The sequence below is a fragment of the Montipora foliosa genome, chromosome 3 (assembly GCF_036669935.1).
Source record: "Montipora foliosa isolate CH-2021 chromosome 3, ASM3666993v2, whole genome shotgun sequence".
In the NCBI taxonomy this organism is placed as follows: domain Eukaryota; kingdom Metazoa; phylum Cnidaria; class Anthozoa; order Scleractinia; family Acroporidae; genus Montipora; species Montipora foliosa.
Genome location: NC_090871.1, coordinates 10,243,978 through 10,261,503, shown reverse-complemented (window position 1 = coordinate 10,261,503; position 17,526 = coordinate 10,243,978). Strand labels below are relative to the sequence as shown.

Below are 17,526 nucleotides of genomic sequence, written 5' to 3'. Positions count from 1 at the left end.
ATATGTCTGAATTTGCATGGATGTAGTAGTTTTGCCCCAATGTATAGCATGATTTCCTTGACCCACCACTTTTTTCATGCAGGTAAATGATGGCCCACCCCACTTTTTCCCAGCCCATACCCTCCTGTACTTTATGACCAGTACCACCATTTCCTGGTTCAATGTCATGGGGAGGAAACAGTAACTTTATTCAACAATTAAGGCGAAGAAGGTGATCGACCGAGATAATCGTAGCGCTGAATTGTCCTCAACAGTATGAGCTGTACAGTTTGAATGGCTTATCAAAAAGTTGTTATCAATAGAGCGTTTTCACCCACGTGACCAGCAGCCATTTAAGATTACTGAAACAAAAGAAAGTATTTGCATACAAATAGGGTTGAATTCCCGGAGGATTAGGTTGGTACACCATCATGGCTGCCATTTCTTTGTTTTGGCACACCAACATAGGCGCTGTGACGTCATGTGAAAACGCTCTATAAGCGATCTGATTTCACAAGCGATGAAATCATTAGCAAAAGCAAAGGTACGAATCATGCATTTTGTGAAAAAAGGAGGTACGAATAATCAAGACACTCCTGAGTATGGTTGTTACTGCTCGTGCCTACATTGCTTGTGAAACCCACCTGCTAGGGACCAATCATTTGTTTCCTGACAGCATAATGCACCGGTGGGGAGCTATGTTTTTGTGTTTGTGGGGAAAAATTCAAAATCATACGTAACTGAGGGGTGCACATTTTTAAGAATAGGACAGTTATAGTGGGAGGGACTTTTTAAACAGTTGAGACACTTCAATGATGAAATGTAGAGCATAGGGATATATATATATATATTCTACTAAGACTTTTAAGGTGGCTCAAACCAGTTTGTTATTAGCAGGATTGACACCACAACACTTTACAACACCAATGCTATGGTACCATGTGAAACATCAATTATTGCTAAGCAAGATGCAGTCATTTTTGTCATAACAAGTTACCATGGCAACAGGAAATCCTTGCAAAAACACCCTATATTTTGGTTTTAGTTGCTAATATCTGAAAAACGAACTCGGTGACCCCATTTTTGTATTGCACAAAAGTGATTAGCAGACCAAGATGAAACTCTCTGCAAAGTTTAAAAAAGACTTAAAGAAGCAGATTCTGAGCTACCTTAAATTTTCAATTATTTAAGGTAACGTTTTACTTCACAAAAATTACCGAATCTTTTTCAGCAATAATTGGTGTTTGATGTGGTACCATAACATTGCTGTTATGTGATAGAGTGTTGCAGTGTCAATCATTCTAATAAGAACTTTTCTTTCAAGTGCTAAAACTGGTTTGAGCCACTTTAAGACTTTAATTTTGATAACTCAGTGGAAAATTCAGAATTACCCCTAAACGTGACGAAATAAGAGCAAAGGGTAGATTCGAACCTGCGACATGTGCGCTTCACGCTTCCATTTCAAGCACATTCGTAAACCAATTTGGCTGCCCGAATGAAACCCGAAATTTAACAGCCCATTGATCGAGTGATCCAGTGAGCACCTGAAGCCCCCTCTCTATACCTCATTGAGACTTTGTCATCAGACTGAATACAGGTTTACCAATGTCTAGTATTGCATTTGGGTTGCCTGATTTTCATACAATTCGTCCCCATGGCCCTTCGGGAATTTTTATCCTAACAAGGTCTTTTAAATCGGATTCCCAGGAATTTCTCCAGATGATTTTGGTGAATCGGACTGATGAAGAGGAGGGGTAACAATTTTAATAGAATTTTTGGGTAGATGGGCTTATGTTGACAGTTTTCAATTCTCACAAACTAAACGACCTTTTAGATATCAGACCTTCACTGCAACAAAGGAAACAATCCATTCAGTAGCCTATGTAGCTAGTGGTATTGTTGGTGCGAGAGGCAAATTAACGAGCAGCAAAGCCACAGGGAGAATGGAGAGGGGAGCTCGTTAATTTGCCTCTCGCACCAACAATAACACCAACCACGCAGGCTACCCATTCAGTACCTTCACCCGCTGAACTAAGACTTCAACCTTCCGCTTGCATTGATAGAGCAGCACAAACAAAAGGCAAAGTTGCAAGAGAAATGGTTTCAAGGGAACCATTCTTCTTGCAAAAGCAGTGTATCATTTAACCTCGCTAATGATCATAATTATTATAATAACACACTTTTTCCATGTTTCGCTTGAGTGTATGAAATATAGACATTGCTCGACTGGCAGTAATGAAGGCTGTGAATATGTCCCCTTCAAACCAGATTATCTAACATCAGATAACACATAAGGCTGTGATGCAAGTATTCATTATATGGATGTAAGGTCAATAATACATGCATTTTGATTGGTCCTCACCTATGATCTATTAGAGGACAGATGCATAGCTGGTGTCCATATAAAAAAAAAATTTCTTTATGATAATAATTATAAAGTAAATAGATTCCATGTTGCCGTGCACCTGTTCAGAAGACATCAAAATGGAACATCTATGACTACTTGATTGGTAAGCAAGCCAACTGGTTTGATTACACATTCCCAGTGACAGCCAAATGTACATGTAACATAATCACCAGTGGAAATTTCCATAATGAAATGATTAAAATTAATGATGTAAATTTCCATTGGTGATTACATAGCATTTGGTTCTAACTGGGAATGCATGAATTATTCTATTAAAACTATGATTAGCTTCTCAGGTTTTTCCAAGGGAGAAGTCACTATCTTCCTCTTATCACCTGGATGTCCCACAAAAGCTGCTCTTGTCACTTACGAATCAATGATCTCTTAACAAACATTAAATTCTTATTACTTACTATTAACAACTAATACATGTTAAAGAACAATCATACGTTTTTTGAAAGTCCCGATACTTTTCAGGCATATTTCGGGTGTCATGAAATGCTTTGTGCCTTCAAAAGGATTTAAGCTTTCCCATCACAAAACATTGCAATATTTAATTAACAACAATTCAACAAAGTGGAGGTGGCTAGTGGTGGATATTTACCGAGCATCGAGGCAGCAAGGTAAATATCCCCCACTAGCCACTGACACTGAGGTCATTATAGTAACTGTTGTTTTAGTACTATACTAAAACAGTGAGATAATACAGCACAAAGATATGATTTTAACTCATTTATTCCTGCAAAGATTACAATATTTTTGCCCTCAAATTGCTGGGAAGGAAAACCGGAGTTTGAGGCGCTAATCAGCACGCACATTCAATGCTATCCACTGTTTTAGTTTATACTTAACTATTATTATTTTGTTTTCATTGGTCTCAAAACAGCTTTAAAGGTTAATTTCTCAGAAGCAGCTGATCATAGTTTCACGAATTACTTTTCAGGCCCAAAAAGTTCTTGGGGCTTTTGAGAAACTGGTCCCTGGTTCAAAAAAATTACACATTCCTGTTTTCTCTCAAGGGATCTTAAAAATTCTTCAGGTTCAAAAAACAATTCTTGAAACTGAGATCTGCTCATTCTTGGCTGAAAAAAAAAGAGCTCTCAAAATTATAGCAAACAAAAAATAACATTATTATAACTTAAAACACTTTTCTTTTTAAAAAGACATCAAGCTTTTTATTTCTTCCTGCACTCAAAATTCAGCTACAAGAAATGCCACCAGTTCTTTATTGTTCCTGTTTTTGAAAACCTCAGTTAGAATGCTAAAATAGGAGTCGAAACACAATGGCATTCTGATAAAAATCTCAACTTGCTTTGCAATGTGGGCTTAAGCTCCAATGATTGTTAAGGAGGCTCCCTAGAGTTTTAGGGCCACATGCAAGATGGGCACTAGGATGGCGCATAAAGCCTGAATCAGGCCTTTCTCGTGTTCCCTTCGGTAAGGTTTTTTTTTTAATTGGGCCAGTTCTAACCATGTACAGTTCCTATCAAATACCCTATATTTGTTAAAATCTGTCAGAGCTAATTGACTATATTAAGAAAAATAACAAAATTAATTCTAACAGAATATTGGCAAAACCGTCTGAACGACCTTGACTTTTTACTAGTTCAAAATGTCTGGCAATATCATTTCCATAATGTGGCAAAGAATAAAAAAATTCCACCCAAGGAAAGTATATTAAGGAATTTAGGTCAAAAATAGGAATATGTGTGCCTGTCATAAGATGTGATGTTGCCATGGTAACGTATTCGCAAACACTCTAGGGGGCCTCCTTACACTAACACACTGTCTTTTGCAAAAGTTCTTTTGTAAACCAGTAATTTTCTCTTTTGTCTGTACTCTCTCATGCCTACAGTGACTTGTCGAAGTTACAAACTCCTTAAGGCAATATGCACACTCAAAAGGCTTGTCCCAAGGGTGGGCCCTGTCATGCCTATAGAGCATTTTCACATGACGTCACAGCAGCCATGATGGTGTACCAAACTAATCCTCTGGGAATTGAACTCTTATTTTTATGAAAATACTTTCTTTTATTTCAGTACTCCAATATGGCTGCCGGCTGCTATTGTGATGACTAGGATCACTATAATAAATTAAGAACCTACAGTGCATCCTGTGTGGATGCGTTGATGTCTTTTGTAATGACAGACTGTTTTAAACCACTTCTCAAAATGTTTGCATTTGACTCTCCTCTTCACTGGCCGATTGTTCAGGTGCTGCGTCACAAAACTCTGTGCCGGCAAATTCACTTGAGTTCTTCTCATAAATGTCACAGTTACGATCTAAATCTTCTCTAACCCATCCCTCACACCCAGCCTCACGATTTTTATAGGTCTGTTCATGTGAAAATGTCATAGTGTGTGTTAAATGATTACCAAAGAAAGTAAAACTCCTGTCATAAATGTCACACTTCTATGGCTTTTCACCTGTTACTGTGTGCATTTTTCTTTCATGAACTCTTCGGCCTCCAATGCCAGTGAATGCTTCATTGCAATAGCGGCAATTGTAGGGTTTCTCACCAGTATGTATTCTTTCATGCACTTTATACCCATCTAATGTTTTAAAAAACTTACCGCAAAAGCTGCATTTGTATGGCTTTGCTCCACTATGTATTCTTTCATGAATCAAACAACCTTGTTTCCTATAGAATGCCTTGTCACAATGACTGCATTTGTATGGCTTTATACCAGTATGAATAGTTTCATGTACCTTGAGACCCCTCTTTCCTGCAAAAGGTCTCCCACAATAATTGCATTTGTATGGTTTCAGGCCGGAGTGTTTTTCTTCATGACTTCTAAGACCAGATAATGTTACGTACGCTTTATCACATTGACTACATTTGAATGCTTTCACACCAGTGTGAGTTTTCTCATGACTTTTTAGCACTGATAAAAGGACAAAGGACTTGTCACAAAGACTGCAATGAAATGGTCTTTGGCCAGTGTGAATTTTCTTGTGGTAAATGAAGCCAGTCCTACTTCTGTATGTCTTATCACAATAGTTGCACTTGTATTTAAATCCACTGTGAGTGAATTCATGGCCCCTAAACCCATTCACAGTGGCATACGATTTGTCACAATGACTGCATTGATATGGTTTCAGCCCATAATGAATGTTCTTGTGGTCAGTGAGGGCAGACTTACTACTGAACGTCTTATCACAAGAACTACACTTGTGCCTTTTTTCTTCAGTGTGAGTGTTCTTGTGGTACTTGAGCGCACACAAACTGGCAAATGACTTGTCACAATGACTGCATCGATATGGTTTCAGCCCATTATGAATGTTCTTGTGGTTGGTGAGGGCAGACTTACTAGTGAAAGTCTTATCACAAGAACTACACTGAAGTCTTTTTTCTCCAGTGTGGGTGCTTTCGTGGTACTTGAGCGCAGTCGCACTTGCAAATGACTTGTCACAATGACTGCATTGATATGGTTTCAGCCCATTATGAATGTTCTTGTGGTCACTGAGGGCAGACTTACTACTGAATGTCTTATCACAAGAACAACACTTAAGTCTTTTTACTCCAGCGTGAGTGCTCTCGTGGTACTTGAGCGCAGTCGCACTTGCAAATGACTTGTCACAATAACTGCACTGATATGGTTTCAGGCCGTTATGAATGTTCTTGTGGTCAGTGAGGGCAGACTTACTAGTGAATGTCTTATCACAAGAACTACACTGAAGTCTTTTTCCTCCAGTGTGGGTGCTTTCGTGGTACTTGAGCGCAGTCGCACTTGCAAATGACTTGTCACAATGACTGCATTGATGTGGTTTCAGGCCGTTATGAATGTTTTCGTGGTAAGTGAGGCCAGACTTACTTGAGAATGTCTTATCACAATAACTACAATGGTGTCTTTTTGCTCCAATGTGAGTGCCCTCGTGGTATTTGAGCCCAGACACACTTGTAAAAACCTTGTCACAATGACTGCACTTATAAGATCTGGTTTGTTGGGAAGATGACTCTGACTTTGTGTCCATAGCATAAGGCAGAGGAAATGCCAAGTGCCCTAAAGATTTAAGACTAAAACTTCAGCATGATCAAATTGATTCTGGATTATGTTGGACCTTAATTAAGGATGGTGACTACTATTGTTATTGCCCATGTGTTCTGCTCATCTTGTGGTTGTGGAGAAAGCAGAAATTACCAACCATGCATTTTTCAGAGTTTATTATTAAGCTGCAATTTCGAAAAGAACGCACACATTACTTTGTACTATAAAGCTTTTTACAAATACATGTAATGGTTGATTAATCTAATTATCTTTGAAAAATGCATGGTTACTCCAAATTTTTTTTGGATTTCAATAACACTTGTTAAGACCTTCTTTTCCCGTATATTCATAAACAGCGCAAAAATACATTTGAATATTAACAGGCACCATCGTTAAGAATCTCTAGAAATGATATGGAAAGTTCTCAAAATGACATCGCAAAGATCAATCTATTTCTTGACCACAACAAGGTCAAACCAAAACGTAAATTCTTCAAAAACATTAAATTACATCTCTGTAAAATAACAGCATAATTGTAATATAAGCTTAAGGAGGCTTGAAAGGGTTTTTAGCTGCTCGCGCATGGATAACCTACACACGGCATAACTGAGAAACAAAAGTCAGCTGAATGAATCAACTTTTTATCAAAAGTAGCGTGCGTAACACCCCGGAAGTGAAAATACATAAAATTGTGCAGATCGGAAATAAAACCTGTCCAAAAAACTTGTCTTTACCTCGAAATCTTGCTGGGCGACATATCTTCGCTCACTCATGAAAGATACTTTCAGCACTCAAAGATAAAATTTGTATCCCCGCGTGGCCATGTAATATCCTCTATGTCATACTCTTTAAGAAGTTAAAGAATTTAGGGAGATTTCCAACAAAGAAATAAAAACGGTAGGTCGCCAACTTAGTTTTTCGGATAATTTTCAAAAACTGAAATTTAGAGGGCCTTTTTGCGGACCTGGCGTGTTTCCATGGTAACCGATATGATGTCTTAAGTGCCCTTAAAGTATAGACAAGTTCACACTCTTGAGTGCATCATTGGTAATTAGGGCAACATGGTGGGAAATGTAAAGGTTTGTATAGAAATTCAAAGCAAAATATACTGTACATGACTCTACTTTATAGATTTTCGCCTTCATAACCCAAACAAACAAGTTCATGTTCACAACTGAGATGATGTAGACTTGGTATCCATTCTTTAGAATTCCTAAATATTGCTTTTTTTGGTCTCCAAACATTCTCTGTAATTTTGTGCCTTTGAAAACGTATGGCAGAAACTCTTGTTAATAGAATAATTTCTAAAACAGCCATTCTCTCCAAATTTATTCTGCCACACCATTGAGTGCATATCTTCTGTTTTGGAAAATAAAAAACCCAAAATTGCATGTCATGAATACTTTTCATTCTTTTTGAACTTCTTTACAAACCTTTGAATTCATTTTTTTCTCCATCTTGCACTGATTACCCATGATGCACTCCAGAGCGTGAATTCGTCTATTACTCCACAATAGAGTTGCAAAGATATTTCTACTTATTAAATTCTCAACCTCGGATAATGCAATTCTCGTGCTCTGATTGGTTCACTCAATCTCGGTTATCAGCTCATATACCTTAGTTTCACCATATATGGTAAATGATTGCGCTAAACGTTGCTAAGTTAAATTTTTTTACGCCAGAAATCAAAATTTCTCTTGGTATACATGTAAAGCACAAGAAAAACATTTTTGGGGAAAGTCTGGATCAATTTCGAAGCTTAGAAGTACGTGAAAAGATAAGAAATGTTTTTGTAATCACAGGCTCCCCAAGCTGAAAATACGTGGTGTATGCGACAGTTTGTGTCTATAGAGAATTGTATGGGAAAATCACCGATCGTAAAAATATTGTGTAAATAACTATCTCATTTGAAATAAAGTTTTCCTACCTCAAATGTGTGACGAACTTGTCTCTTTTGCCAAGTTTAGAGCCATTCTGACGCCGTTTAGTGAAATTATCCGGAAGGCCGTTGCTAAAATAATAGGAAGGCCGACCACTCCATCCATCGCTGGCCAGACCTCACTCCACAAACCGTTTTCTCCTCAATAGGAAAAGTCCCGAATCGCGATAAAAACAACAGTTCCATAAAGCCCAATAAATTTCACTCCAAATACGTGTGTTTCGGTGGCTCAAGACGAACGAAAACTTTGCCTTAAAATTCACCTCTTCGGCTTTCCTCAGAGGCTTGTGACCGGGCAGTCAACAACGGAAACTCGCAAGATGGTTTCAGCCTCAACTCTGATTGGACCATTTGAATTTGACCGCGCGCTGGCAACACGACCGTTGTTGACTTGTGACTGGGCAGTCAACAACGGTCGTGTTGCCAGCGCGCGGTCAAATTCAAATGGCAAAAGAGACAAGTTCGTCACATATTTGAGGTAGGAAAACTTTATTTCAAATGAGATAGTTATTTACACAATTTTTTTACGATCGGTGATTTTCCCATACAATTCTCTATATACACAAACTGTCGCATACACCACGTATTTTCAGCTTGGGGAGCCTGTGTTGTAATGAGCATGCGTCTGTCTGACCAGGTATTACACAACATCGCATCTTCATCAAGTTTTTTCGATTTCGCTAGGATTTTCTCCCTTTTTTCGCTCGTATTTCGTACTTGCAAACTTTTGGAGTTTAAGGAATTTAATAAAACAATTATTCCATTCGCGCTTGTTGGATATGAGAGTGGTTACAGCCAACTCGGCGCTACGCGCCTCGTTGGCTATTTACCATCTCATATCGAACGCGCGCTCATGGAATAATTGTTAATTATAGTTTGGCTACACTATGAAATATCCTTCTTTGGTATCTTTCATCGTTTCACAAAGACTATAGCAACGAAAAACCCTTTCGAGCCTCCTTAATTTAGTGATGTACATGGAACGACATCGGACATTATCATATTACATGCTTAAATAAGCTTAACCTAAAATTTAGCTCAGTTTACGATCTGCACTTAAACCAATCAAGCTGAATCGGACCTGTCTAGGCAAATTTACCTCCATAAGTGAGTAAAAGAGAAATGAACATAGCTACGATCATCGAAAAGCTAAGTAGAAACAAAAGAAAGTTGAGAGCGTGGACGCCGGTCATCACGGAATTTACAAACAGAAGTATTTGCACAATTTATCGATCATTTCGTTAAAAGGTGAGATGAAGAAGAACGAAAAACAAACTTACCTGATTGATACGGCCCCAGATCAAGGAGCCTTTGCACCAGATTTAAAAAATGTGAAAATACTTCGTTTATCAACCTCGTTCTCGGGGTCCTCCCGCACATGGGCAAGGTAAGAGAAACCCTGGGAACGAGGTACGGCGACCGGAAGCGGACTCGTCTTGGCACATTTATTGGCCACATTTATTACTGGGTTGCATATGGGCAAACCCAGTCGAGGTCTGCGTTTAGTTTGTTTGTTTTCTCTTTTTTTTTTTTTTGTTTTTTTTGTTTGTTTTTTTTTTCCGTGTCGGTAAAAGTCTTGCTTGTCACTCCCCTGGTAAGTGTTGCCTTTGTGAGCCTTTTGCGCGTATTTTCTTAGGATCGAGAGGGTAGTGGAACTGCGTAGATTTCTCTGGTGGACACAGTAGAATCATCAACTTAGCCTGCAATGGCGTCGAAAGTCATGCAACGCGAATGGCGTTTTAGTGGATCCTTAAACAAAATATACCCTTATGGAGCTCAATAATGGAAAGTCAGTTGGATAAACTAGGCATGAATCTCAAAAGCGACGAGTACTGGACTTCGACAACAATCTATCGCCCGTCGAGACGAAATCAAAGTGAGCAGTATTTACCTGAAGTACATGGTAATTTGACACAATTGAGTTTCTTGTCTTCACGCACGCAATCAAATAGGAAGAGGTTTTCGCCTCTAAGAGCAAATATGTTGTTTGTTTCAATAAAATTTTCGCTGGAAAAGGATTCTGTGGTATTTTCTGCCTTTGTGAATTATAATATCATGTTGTGTATTGAATTTTCGAGCTTAAGGTTCAAATGTGATATGGGAGAAGCTTTTTAGTATTGCTCTGTAAGAAGGAAGGGTTCACAGGCCTGTTGGAAGCGTGCTTGAGTTTCAACAAAATGAGGCCCAAAATCAGTGAAAACTTGTGACGCAGATGAATAATAAAGCAGCTGCTATTTCCAAAATGATGGAATTACCTGGTGATAAATAACGCCGTACGCGTCTTGGAGAGTAAATTTTGACTTTGCATCAACAAGAGTTGGGCGATTGTGATCTTTGTTTTGACTTCGCTCATTTCATTGTCAAACTTTATAACACTTGACAGAAAAAGAAACTTACAAAAACCCGGTATCTTGCCATCATTTGACACAGATGCTTCACTGTTTGGCGAGTAAACATGCCGCGGTAACTTAATCACGACGCCCGCTGAATTCCGGCCATGTCACTTTCGATTTTGCAATTTACTTGAACGTAGCAAAAATCTCCCAAAATGTTTGTCGCTGATCGTAACTTTTTATATTCTATATTCACGGTTCAAAATTAATGTTGTTTTCATGTCATAAATATTTTATTCTCGATCGACCGTCCGAGAAACTTCCTTCTGCTCTTTCTGAAAACTGTGTATCAATATTTATTTGCTTTTTCATCAATATTTGTTTTGCATAAAGCAAGCTAACAGAATCTGTACCTTGCTGAGTTCGCATTTGTTAGCGTTAATAGTATTTTCGGTCAGATGTTTCTGTTTTCCATGAGGGGTTTATTGTTTTGGTCTCCCATCCCAACACTAACCCCGCGAAACAGGGCTTGACTTCAGTGAAGTTTAGTATTACAAAATTTTCGGATGCTCATAGGGCACACTTGTGGTGAAAAGAAGTTGTGAGGGAACTTGAAAATTATCAACATGTCAGCCCAGAAGCCAATGTTTCTCGCTTCTCTTTTATTTGTTATTCTTCAGAGACTGGAATGCTGTATTTCAATACCACACAGTTCAGTGCCTTCTGATTTTCTGTAGCACGTACCACAGGCAAGCCAGTGTATACTTCACAGAAGCATCTAGTTAATAATGCGATAGCCAACCGATAGCCTTACTGCAAGAGAAGAGTTCGCTTCCGGTTCACGTCTTATTTTGCCTCCACTACTCAACCGGTACACACAAGACAACAATCTTCATATATGGGGGCGTGGGCCAGCCAAGCCACCGTGCCGTTTATTCAACGCATATGCAGATATGTACAAATATCAAGTAAAATCTATAAACGAAGGAACAGAAGCACCAAAGCCGGACACGAAAACCCCCAAAAAACCAGCAGGTGGAAAAAACACGGGGAACGTGTACCCCCGACCAAGGCAGTGGTGCAACCCTTGGGGTTCTAGGGTATGCTAGTGCCTAAACTATAAACATCAATTAACACACGAATAAAATAAAAGAGAGAAAAGCAACCTAAAACGGTGAAGGCTGACCGTAGAATGCCTCACCTTCCTAACGACCACGAATTACAAACTCGAATCCCATGACTCACTGCGCACTAACACCCTCCCCAGACCTCTGATACGTGCCGGCAAAATAGTAGTTTATGATAATACGGTGCAATCACAAATTACATTTTCTATGACGAGCAAAAGGCCACTGTTAGGGTGGATACTTGGAGTAATCAGCAAAAAGGATAACAAAAACAGTAAACAAACTGCGGTGATAAATATATTATAATGCATTTGAACTTGACGTTTCGTATGATATGTTAGAGACCTTACGCAACACGACGGATGATAGGGCAGGACGGTAAACTATCCTTGTGTGAGTACAAGAAAGGGTTACGTTTTTACAAACGTTGGCCGTGTAGCACTTCATATTTCAACAGACGTAACTGATTAGAGTGTAATGTGAAGTGCTAGTCACTATGCTAGTTTTGTACCCCATATGAACCATGTGAGCGTTAGCCCTACTAATGGAAATGGGCCCACACAAGGACAGATTCCCACCCTGGTCAGGCTTTTTCTCTGTCCTTGTGTGGGCCCATTTCCATTATATTAGTAGGGCTAACGCTCACATGGTTCATATGGGGTACAAAACTAGTTCTTCACATTACACTCTATTAAATCAGTTAAGTCAGTTGAAATATAAAGTGCTACACGGCCAACGTTTGTAAAAACGTAACCCTTCCTTGTACTTGTACATGTTCATTGCCGTCACTTTAACATCTTCAGTTCCCACGACCTGTTCCCGTCTGACCTTGTAGCTCAGTCGGTAGAGCAGCGGTGATCTAACCCAAAGGTTGTGGGTTCAATTCCCACCCTGCTCAGAGTTTTTCTCTGTCCTTGTGTGGGCCCATTCCATTAGTAGGGCTTACGCTCACATGGTTCATATGGGGTACAAAACTAGTTCTTCACATTACACTCTAATCAGTTATCCTTGTGTGAACAGAATTAACTATGAGAGGGTGATGTGAAGTGCTATCTTCTACCCATATAAACCATGTGAGCGTTAGCCCTACTAATGGAAATGGGCCCATTCAAGGACAGAGAAAAACTCTGAACAGGGTGGGAATTAAACCCACGACCTTCTTGTTAGATCACCACTGGTCTACCGACTGAGCTACAAGGTCAGACGGGAGAAGGTCCTGGGAATTGACCCTGTGACCCGCGTGACAGCTAATTACGCATGCATTTTGACGCTATTTCCGGTCTGCATTTGCCGTCCTCCTGGGGTTGAGGAAGTGAAAACAAGGAGTTTGACGTTGTCAGGAAAACGTGAGCATGTTTCTTTCTTTATTTCTTTTATAAATCATCATTTTTCCTTTTCGAAAAAGTTAACTGTGAAAAGTGTTGAATCTTTAAATGTTCCTCGGTATAAAAACGTTTTTGCGGCTGTAAAAAGTCAATTTTTATGGTCTCCCTTTAACCCTATCACTGCCATAAATGCCAATAGGCTATTTCCGAGTTCATGGCTGCCTCCTCTTCAAAGCGAGTCTAAGTGCGAAGTTTTTGTGATAGTAATTGGTTCTACTTTACATATGAATAAAAACTAATTTTCATAAGAAAAACCTCGCACTTAGACTCGCTTTGAAGAGGAGGCAGACATGAACTCGGAACTGGTCTATTAACACTTACAGGTTTTACTCTGTCTAACGCCAGACGATTTTACTCGTCAATGGGGAAGCCCTCGGCGGTAAAAGGGTCAAAGCAAATAGATTTCATGTTGTCGTGCATCTGTTCAGAAGACGGCAAGAATCATCTAATTGTCAAATGAATCTTGTATGACTACTTGACTGGTAAGCAAGCCAACGGACGTTTGATCACGCATTCTCAGTGCCGGAGCCAAATGTAACCAAGAGAAAATGAGGGGACAGAGAAGGAGGCTCCCGGTCCAGCCCTTGGGATATATCATGTCCACGAAAGTTATTTTTAGACGAGCGGAAGTCTTCCGAGACGTCCGCATGCAGGCCAACCTCGGTCCGATGTTTGAAAGAAAATATATATTCATAAGCCTTCCACGTGCGCCATCATTTTCTCTTTCCACTAAGAATCTGAGAGCGAAGCAAGACTGCATGCGGACGTCTCGGAAGACAGATTTCTCCTAGAACAAAGATTTCCGCTCGTCTAAAAATAACTTTCGTGGACATAACATATCCCGGCCAACGCCTTGAGCCTCCCTCTCTGTCCCCTCATTTTCTCTTGATGTAACATAATTTCCAACATGAAGCAATAACAATAATTTCATGATGGAAATTTTTATTACTGATTACATGACATTTGGTTCCCCCTAGGAATGTGTGAGTTATTCTATTAAAACCCTACGATTAGCTTCTAAGGTTTTTCCAAGAGAGAAATCACTTCATCTTATCACACTTGGGTGTTCTGCAAAAGCTGCTCTTGGAAACTACCGATCAATGCTCCGTTTATAATCAATGTTTATTACTTAATATTAACAACAAATAAATGTTGAAGAACAATCACACCTATTAGGGCCTTCTCGGCGTTTCTCGAAAGTCCAAAAACATTTTGGGCGTATTTCGAGTGACACGAAACGCTTTGCGCATGCAAATAACTTTTCAGGCCCGAAACGTTTGTGGGGTTTTTGAGAAACCGGTCCCTGGTTGAAAATACTACACACTGCTGTTTTCTCTCAAGGGGTCTTGAAAACTCTTCAAGTCCAAAAGGCAATTCTTGAAACTAAGATCTTCTTTTTCTATTATAGAAAACCGCACAATTATGGCTAAGTTTCATATCTTAAAAAAACTTTTTTTAAAAGACACCAAGTGTTTTATTTCCCCCTGCACTCAAAATTCTGCTACAAAATTTCGAGACTCTCAAGAAATTGCCACCAGTTCAGGCTTTATTTTGTTATAGTTAACTTGTCTTGTTAGACTACTTAGTGGTTTTAGCAATCAGCAAAGCTTAGATCAAATTAGATGTACAATGCTTTGCATTTGCGGTGTTAAGCTCCAATGATTTTCAAACTAACACACTGTCTTTTTGCCTTTCTTTTGTAAACTCTCCACTGACACCAAACCATAAGTGCCCAATCAAACAAGATTTAACTGTTTTCAGATAAAATGTATCATTGCGCCATTTAGAATTCATGACAACGACCCCCACAGTGTCTTGAAAGGCTAGGCACTTGAGTATTTGAGTATTGCATGCTACACTGTACAAAATGCGCAAGAAAAATACCACTTTTAATTATTACAGTGCCAATCAAACTTTAAAAAGGGCCTGATCTTTAGTTAAAAAATTATTCTTGTCCCAGTTCTATTTTCTTTTGTCTGTACTCTCTCACGCCTACAGCGACTCCTTAAGGCAATATGCACCCTAAAAAGGCTTCTCCCCAGTGTGAGCCCTCTCATGCCTATAGAGCATTAATTTTTCACATGACGTCACGGCAGCCATTTTGGTGTCCCAAAACAAAGGAATGGCAGCAATGATGGTGTACCAAACTAATCCTCTTGGGATTTGAACGCTATTTTTATGCAAATCTTATCTTTTGTTTCAGTACTCCAATTTGGCTGCTGGTCACGGGAGTGAAAACGCTCTATTGTGATGACTAGGATCACTATAATATTAAAAACCAGCAGTGCATCCTGTTTGGATGCATTGATGTCTTTTGAAATGACAGACCGTTTTAAGCCACTTCTCACAGTGTTTGCATTTGTGAAACTCCTCTTCAATGTCCGATTGTTCAGGTGCTGTGTCACAAAACTCTTCGCTGGCAAATTCATACTTCTTCGATCACAAATGTCACAGTTGCAATCAAAATTTACTCTTACCCATCCCTCCCATCCGGTGACTGTCTTTGTTCTGTTGTACTCATATGCATCGTCTCATGTCTCTTGTAGGTGCTTTGATGTGTAAACGCCATATCACAGTAAGCACATTTAAAAGGTTTTTCGCCACTGTGTGTTCGCTTGTGTATTATATGACTGCCATAGTAAGTAAAACTCTTGCCGCAAATGTCACATTTATATGGCTTTTCACCTGTGTGCCTTTTTCTTTCATGAACACTTCGGCTTGCATAACCAGTGAATGCGTCATTGCAATAGCGGCATTTGTACGGTTTCTCACCAGCATGTATTCTTTCATGCATTTTATACCCACCTGATGAGTTGAAAAACTTATTGCAAAGGCTGCAATGGTATGGCATTGCTCCAGTATGCATTCTTTCATGAATCAAACAACTTTGTTTCCTGTAGAATGCCTTGACACAATGACTACATTTGAATGCTTTTACACCAGAATGAATAGGTTCATGTCTCTTGAGACTAGACTTGTCAGCATAAGCTCTCTCACAATCACTGCATTTGTATGGTTTCAGGCCGGCATGACTATTTTCATGCCTTTTAAGATCAGATAACCTTGTGAACGCTTTATCACATTGGCTACATTTGAACGCTTTCACACCAGTGTGAGTTTTCACATGAGTTTTTAGCACAGATGAACTTATAAAGGACTTGTCACAATGACTGCAATGGAACGGTTTTTGGCCAGTGTGAATTTTCTCATGGTAAGTGAGGCTTGCCTTACTTGTGTATGACTTATCACAATAGTTGCACTTGTATCTCCTCAATCCACTGTGAGTGATTTCATGGTCATTAAGCCCAGTTACACTGGCAAATGACTTGTCGCAATGACTGCAATGATGTGGTTTCAGCCCATTATGAATGTTCATGTGGTAAGTGAGGCCATGCTTACTAGTGAAAGTCTTATCACAGGAACTACACTTGAGTCTTTTTGCTCCAGTGTGAGTGTTCCCGTGGTACTTGAGTGCAGACACACTTGCAAATGACTTGTCACAATGACTGCATTGATATGGTTTCAGCCCATTATGAATGTTCTCATGGTAATTGAGACCAGACTTACTCGATAATGTCTTATCACAATAGCTACAATTGTATCTTTTTGCTCCAGTGTGAGTGGTCTTGTGGTACTTGAGCCCAGGCACACTTGTAAAAACCTTGTCACAATGACTGCATTGATAAGATCTGGTTTGTTGGGAAGATGACCTTGAATTTTTGTCCATAGCATAAGGCAGAGGAAATGCCAAGGGTCCTAAGGATTTAAGACTGCAATTTCAGCACGATCAAATTGATTCTCGATTGTGTTGGACCTTAAAGTGCTACTACCACCAAAAAAACAATTATTTTTTTTCTTTGGATTTCAAACTATGTTAACTGAACACTAAGAAACCCAATTTTAAGTTCTGATTTTAAAAAGACACCTGTTTATTTTAACTGGATTTTCTAATTTATTGGTACGCCATTACTAACTTTAAAATCTTGAGAGAGCTGGGTTGAGGAGAAAATGAAGTCAAAGACTCACTAGTTTAAGAATGCAATGCATTTGTACGTGGCTGAATTAATATGCATGTTTTGCATATATAATAAAATGCATTTACATGCTGAAATTTTAAGCTATTAAGTAAATGACGTCATTTTCCCTAGATCCAACCCTCTACATCTGAGGGCCAATCGGTCAGTTTTGAAAGTGAGTTATGGCGGACCGTGAAATCCAAAACTTACACTCAAAATAAACAGCCTTTGGATAAAGTCGATAAAACTCAAAGCTCAAAATTTTGACAAGTTAGGTATTAAGCGAACACACTTTCAAAATCTGAAGAAAAAAGAGGAAGTGATTTTTGGTCATAGTAGCACTTTAAGGAC

The 17,526-nt window shown here is 39.1% G+C and overlaps 2 protein-coding genes across 2 annotated transcripts in view; both read right to left on the bottom strand.

Annotated features, from left to right (window-relative positions):
• Positions 1-1,724: 1,724 nt before the first annotated feature.
• LOC137996709 (zinc finger protein 658B-like) lies at positions 1,725-10,385 on the bottom strand. The gene is made up of 2 exons (XM_068842249.1): positions 9,595-10,385; positions 1,725-6,390 (listed from the first exon to the last, which is right to left on the bottom strand). The coding sequence occupies exons 1-2, from the start codon at positions 9,770-9,772 to the stop codon at positions 4,799-4,801; spliced, it is 1,770 nt and encodes a 589-aa protein (XP_068698350.1). The 5' UTR covers positions 9,773-10,385; the 3' UTR covers positions 1,725-4,798.
• Positions 10,386-14,263: 3,878 nt separating this feature from the next.
• Positions 14,264-17,526, bottom strand: part of LOC137996710 (zinc finger protein 431-like) — a 5,316-nt gene continuing 2,053 nt past the window's right edge. The window contains exon 2 of the mRNA XM_068842250.1: positions 14,264-16,915. Coding sequence (XP_068698351.1) covers positions 15,633-16,886 — 1,254 coding nt within the window. The 5' untranslated portion in view covers positions 16,887-16,915 and the 3' untranslated portion in view covers positions 14,264-15,632. The remainder of the gene's footprint in view (positions 16,916-17,526) is intronic.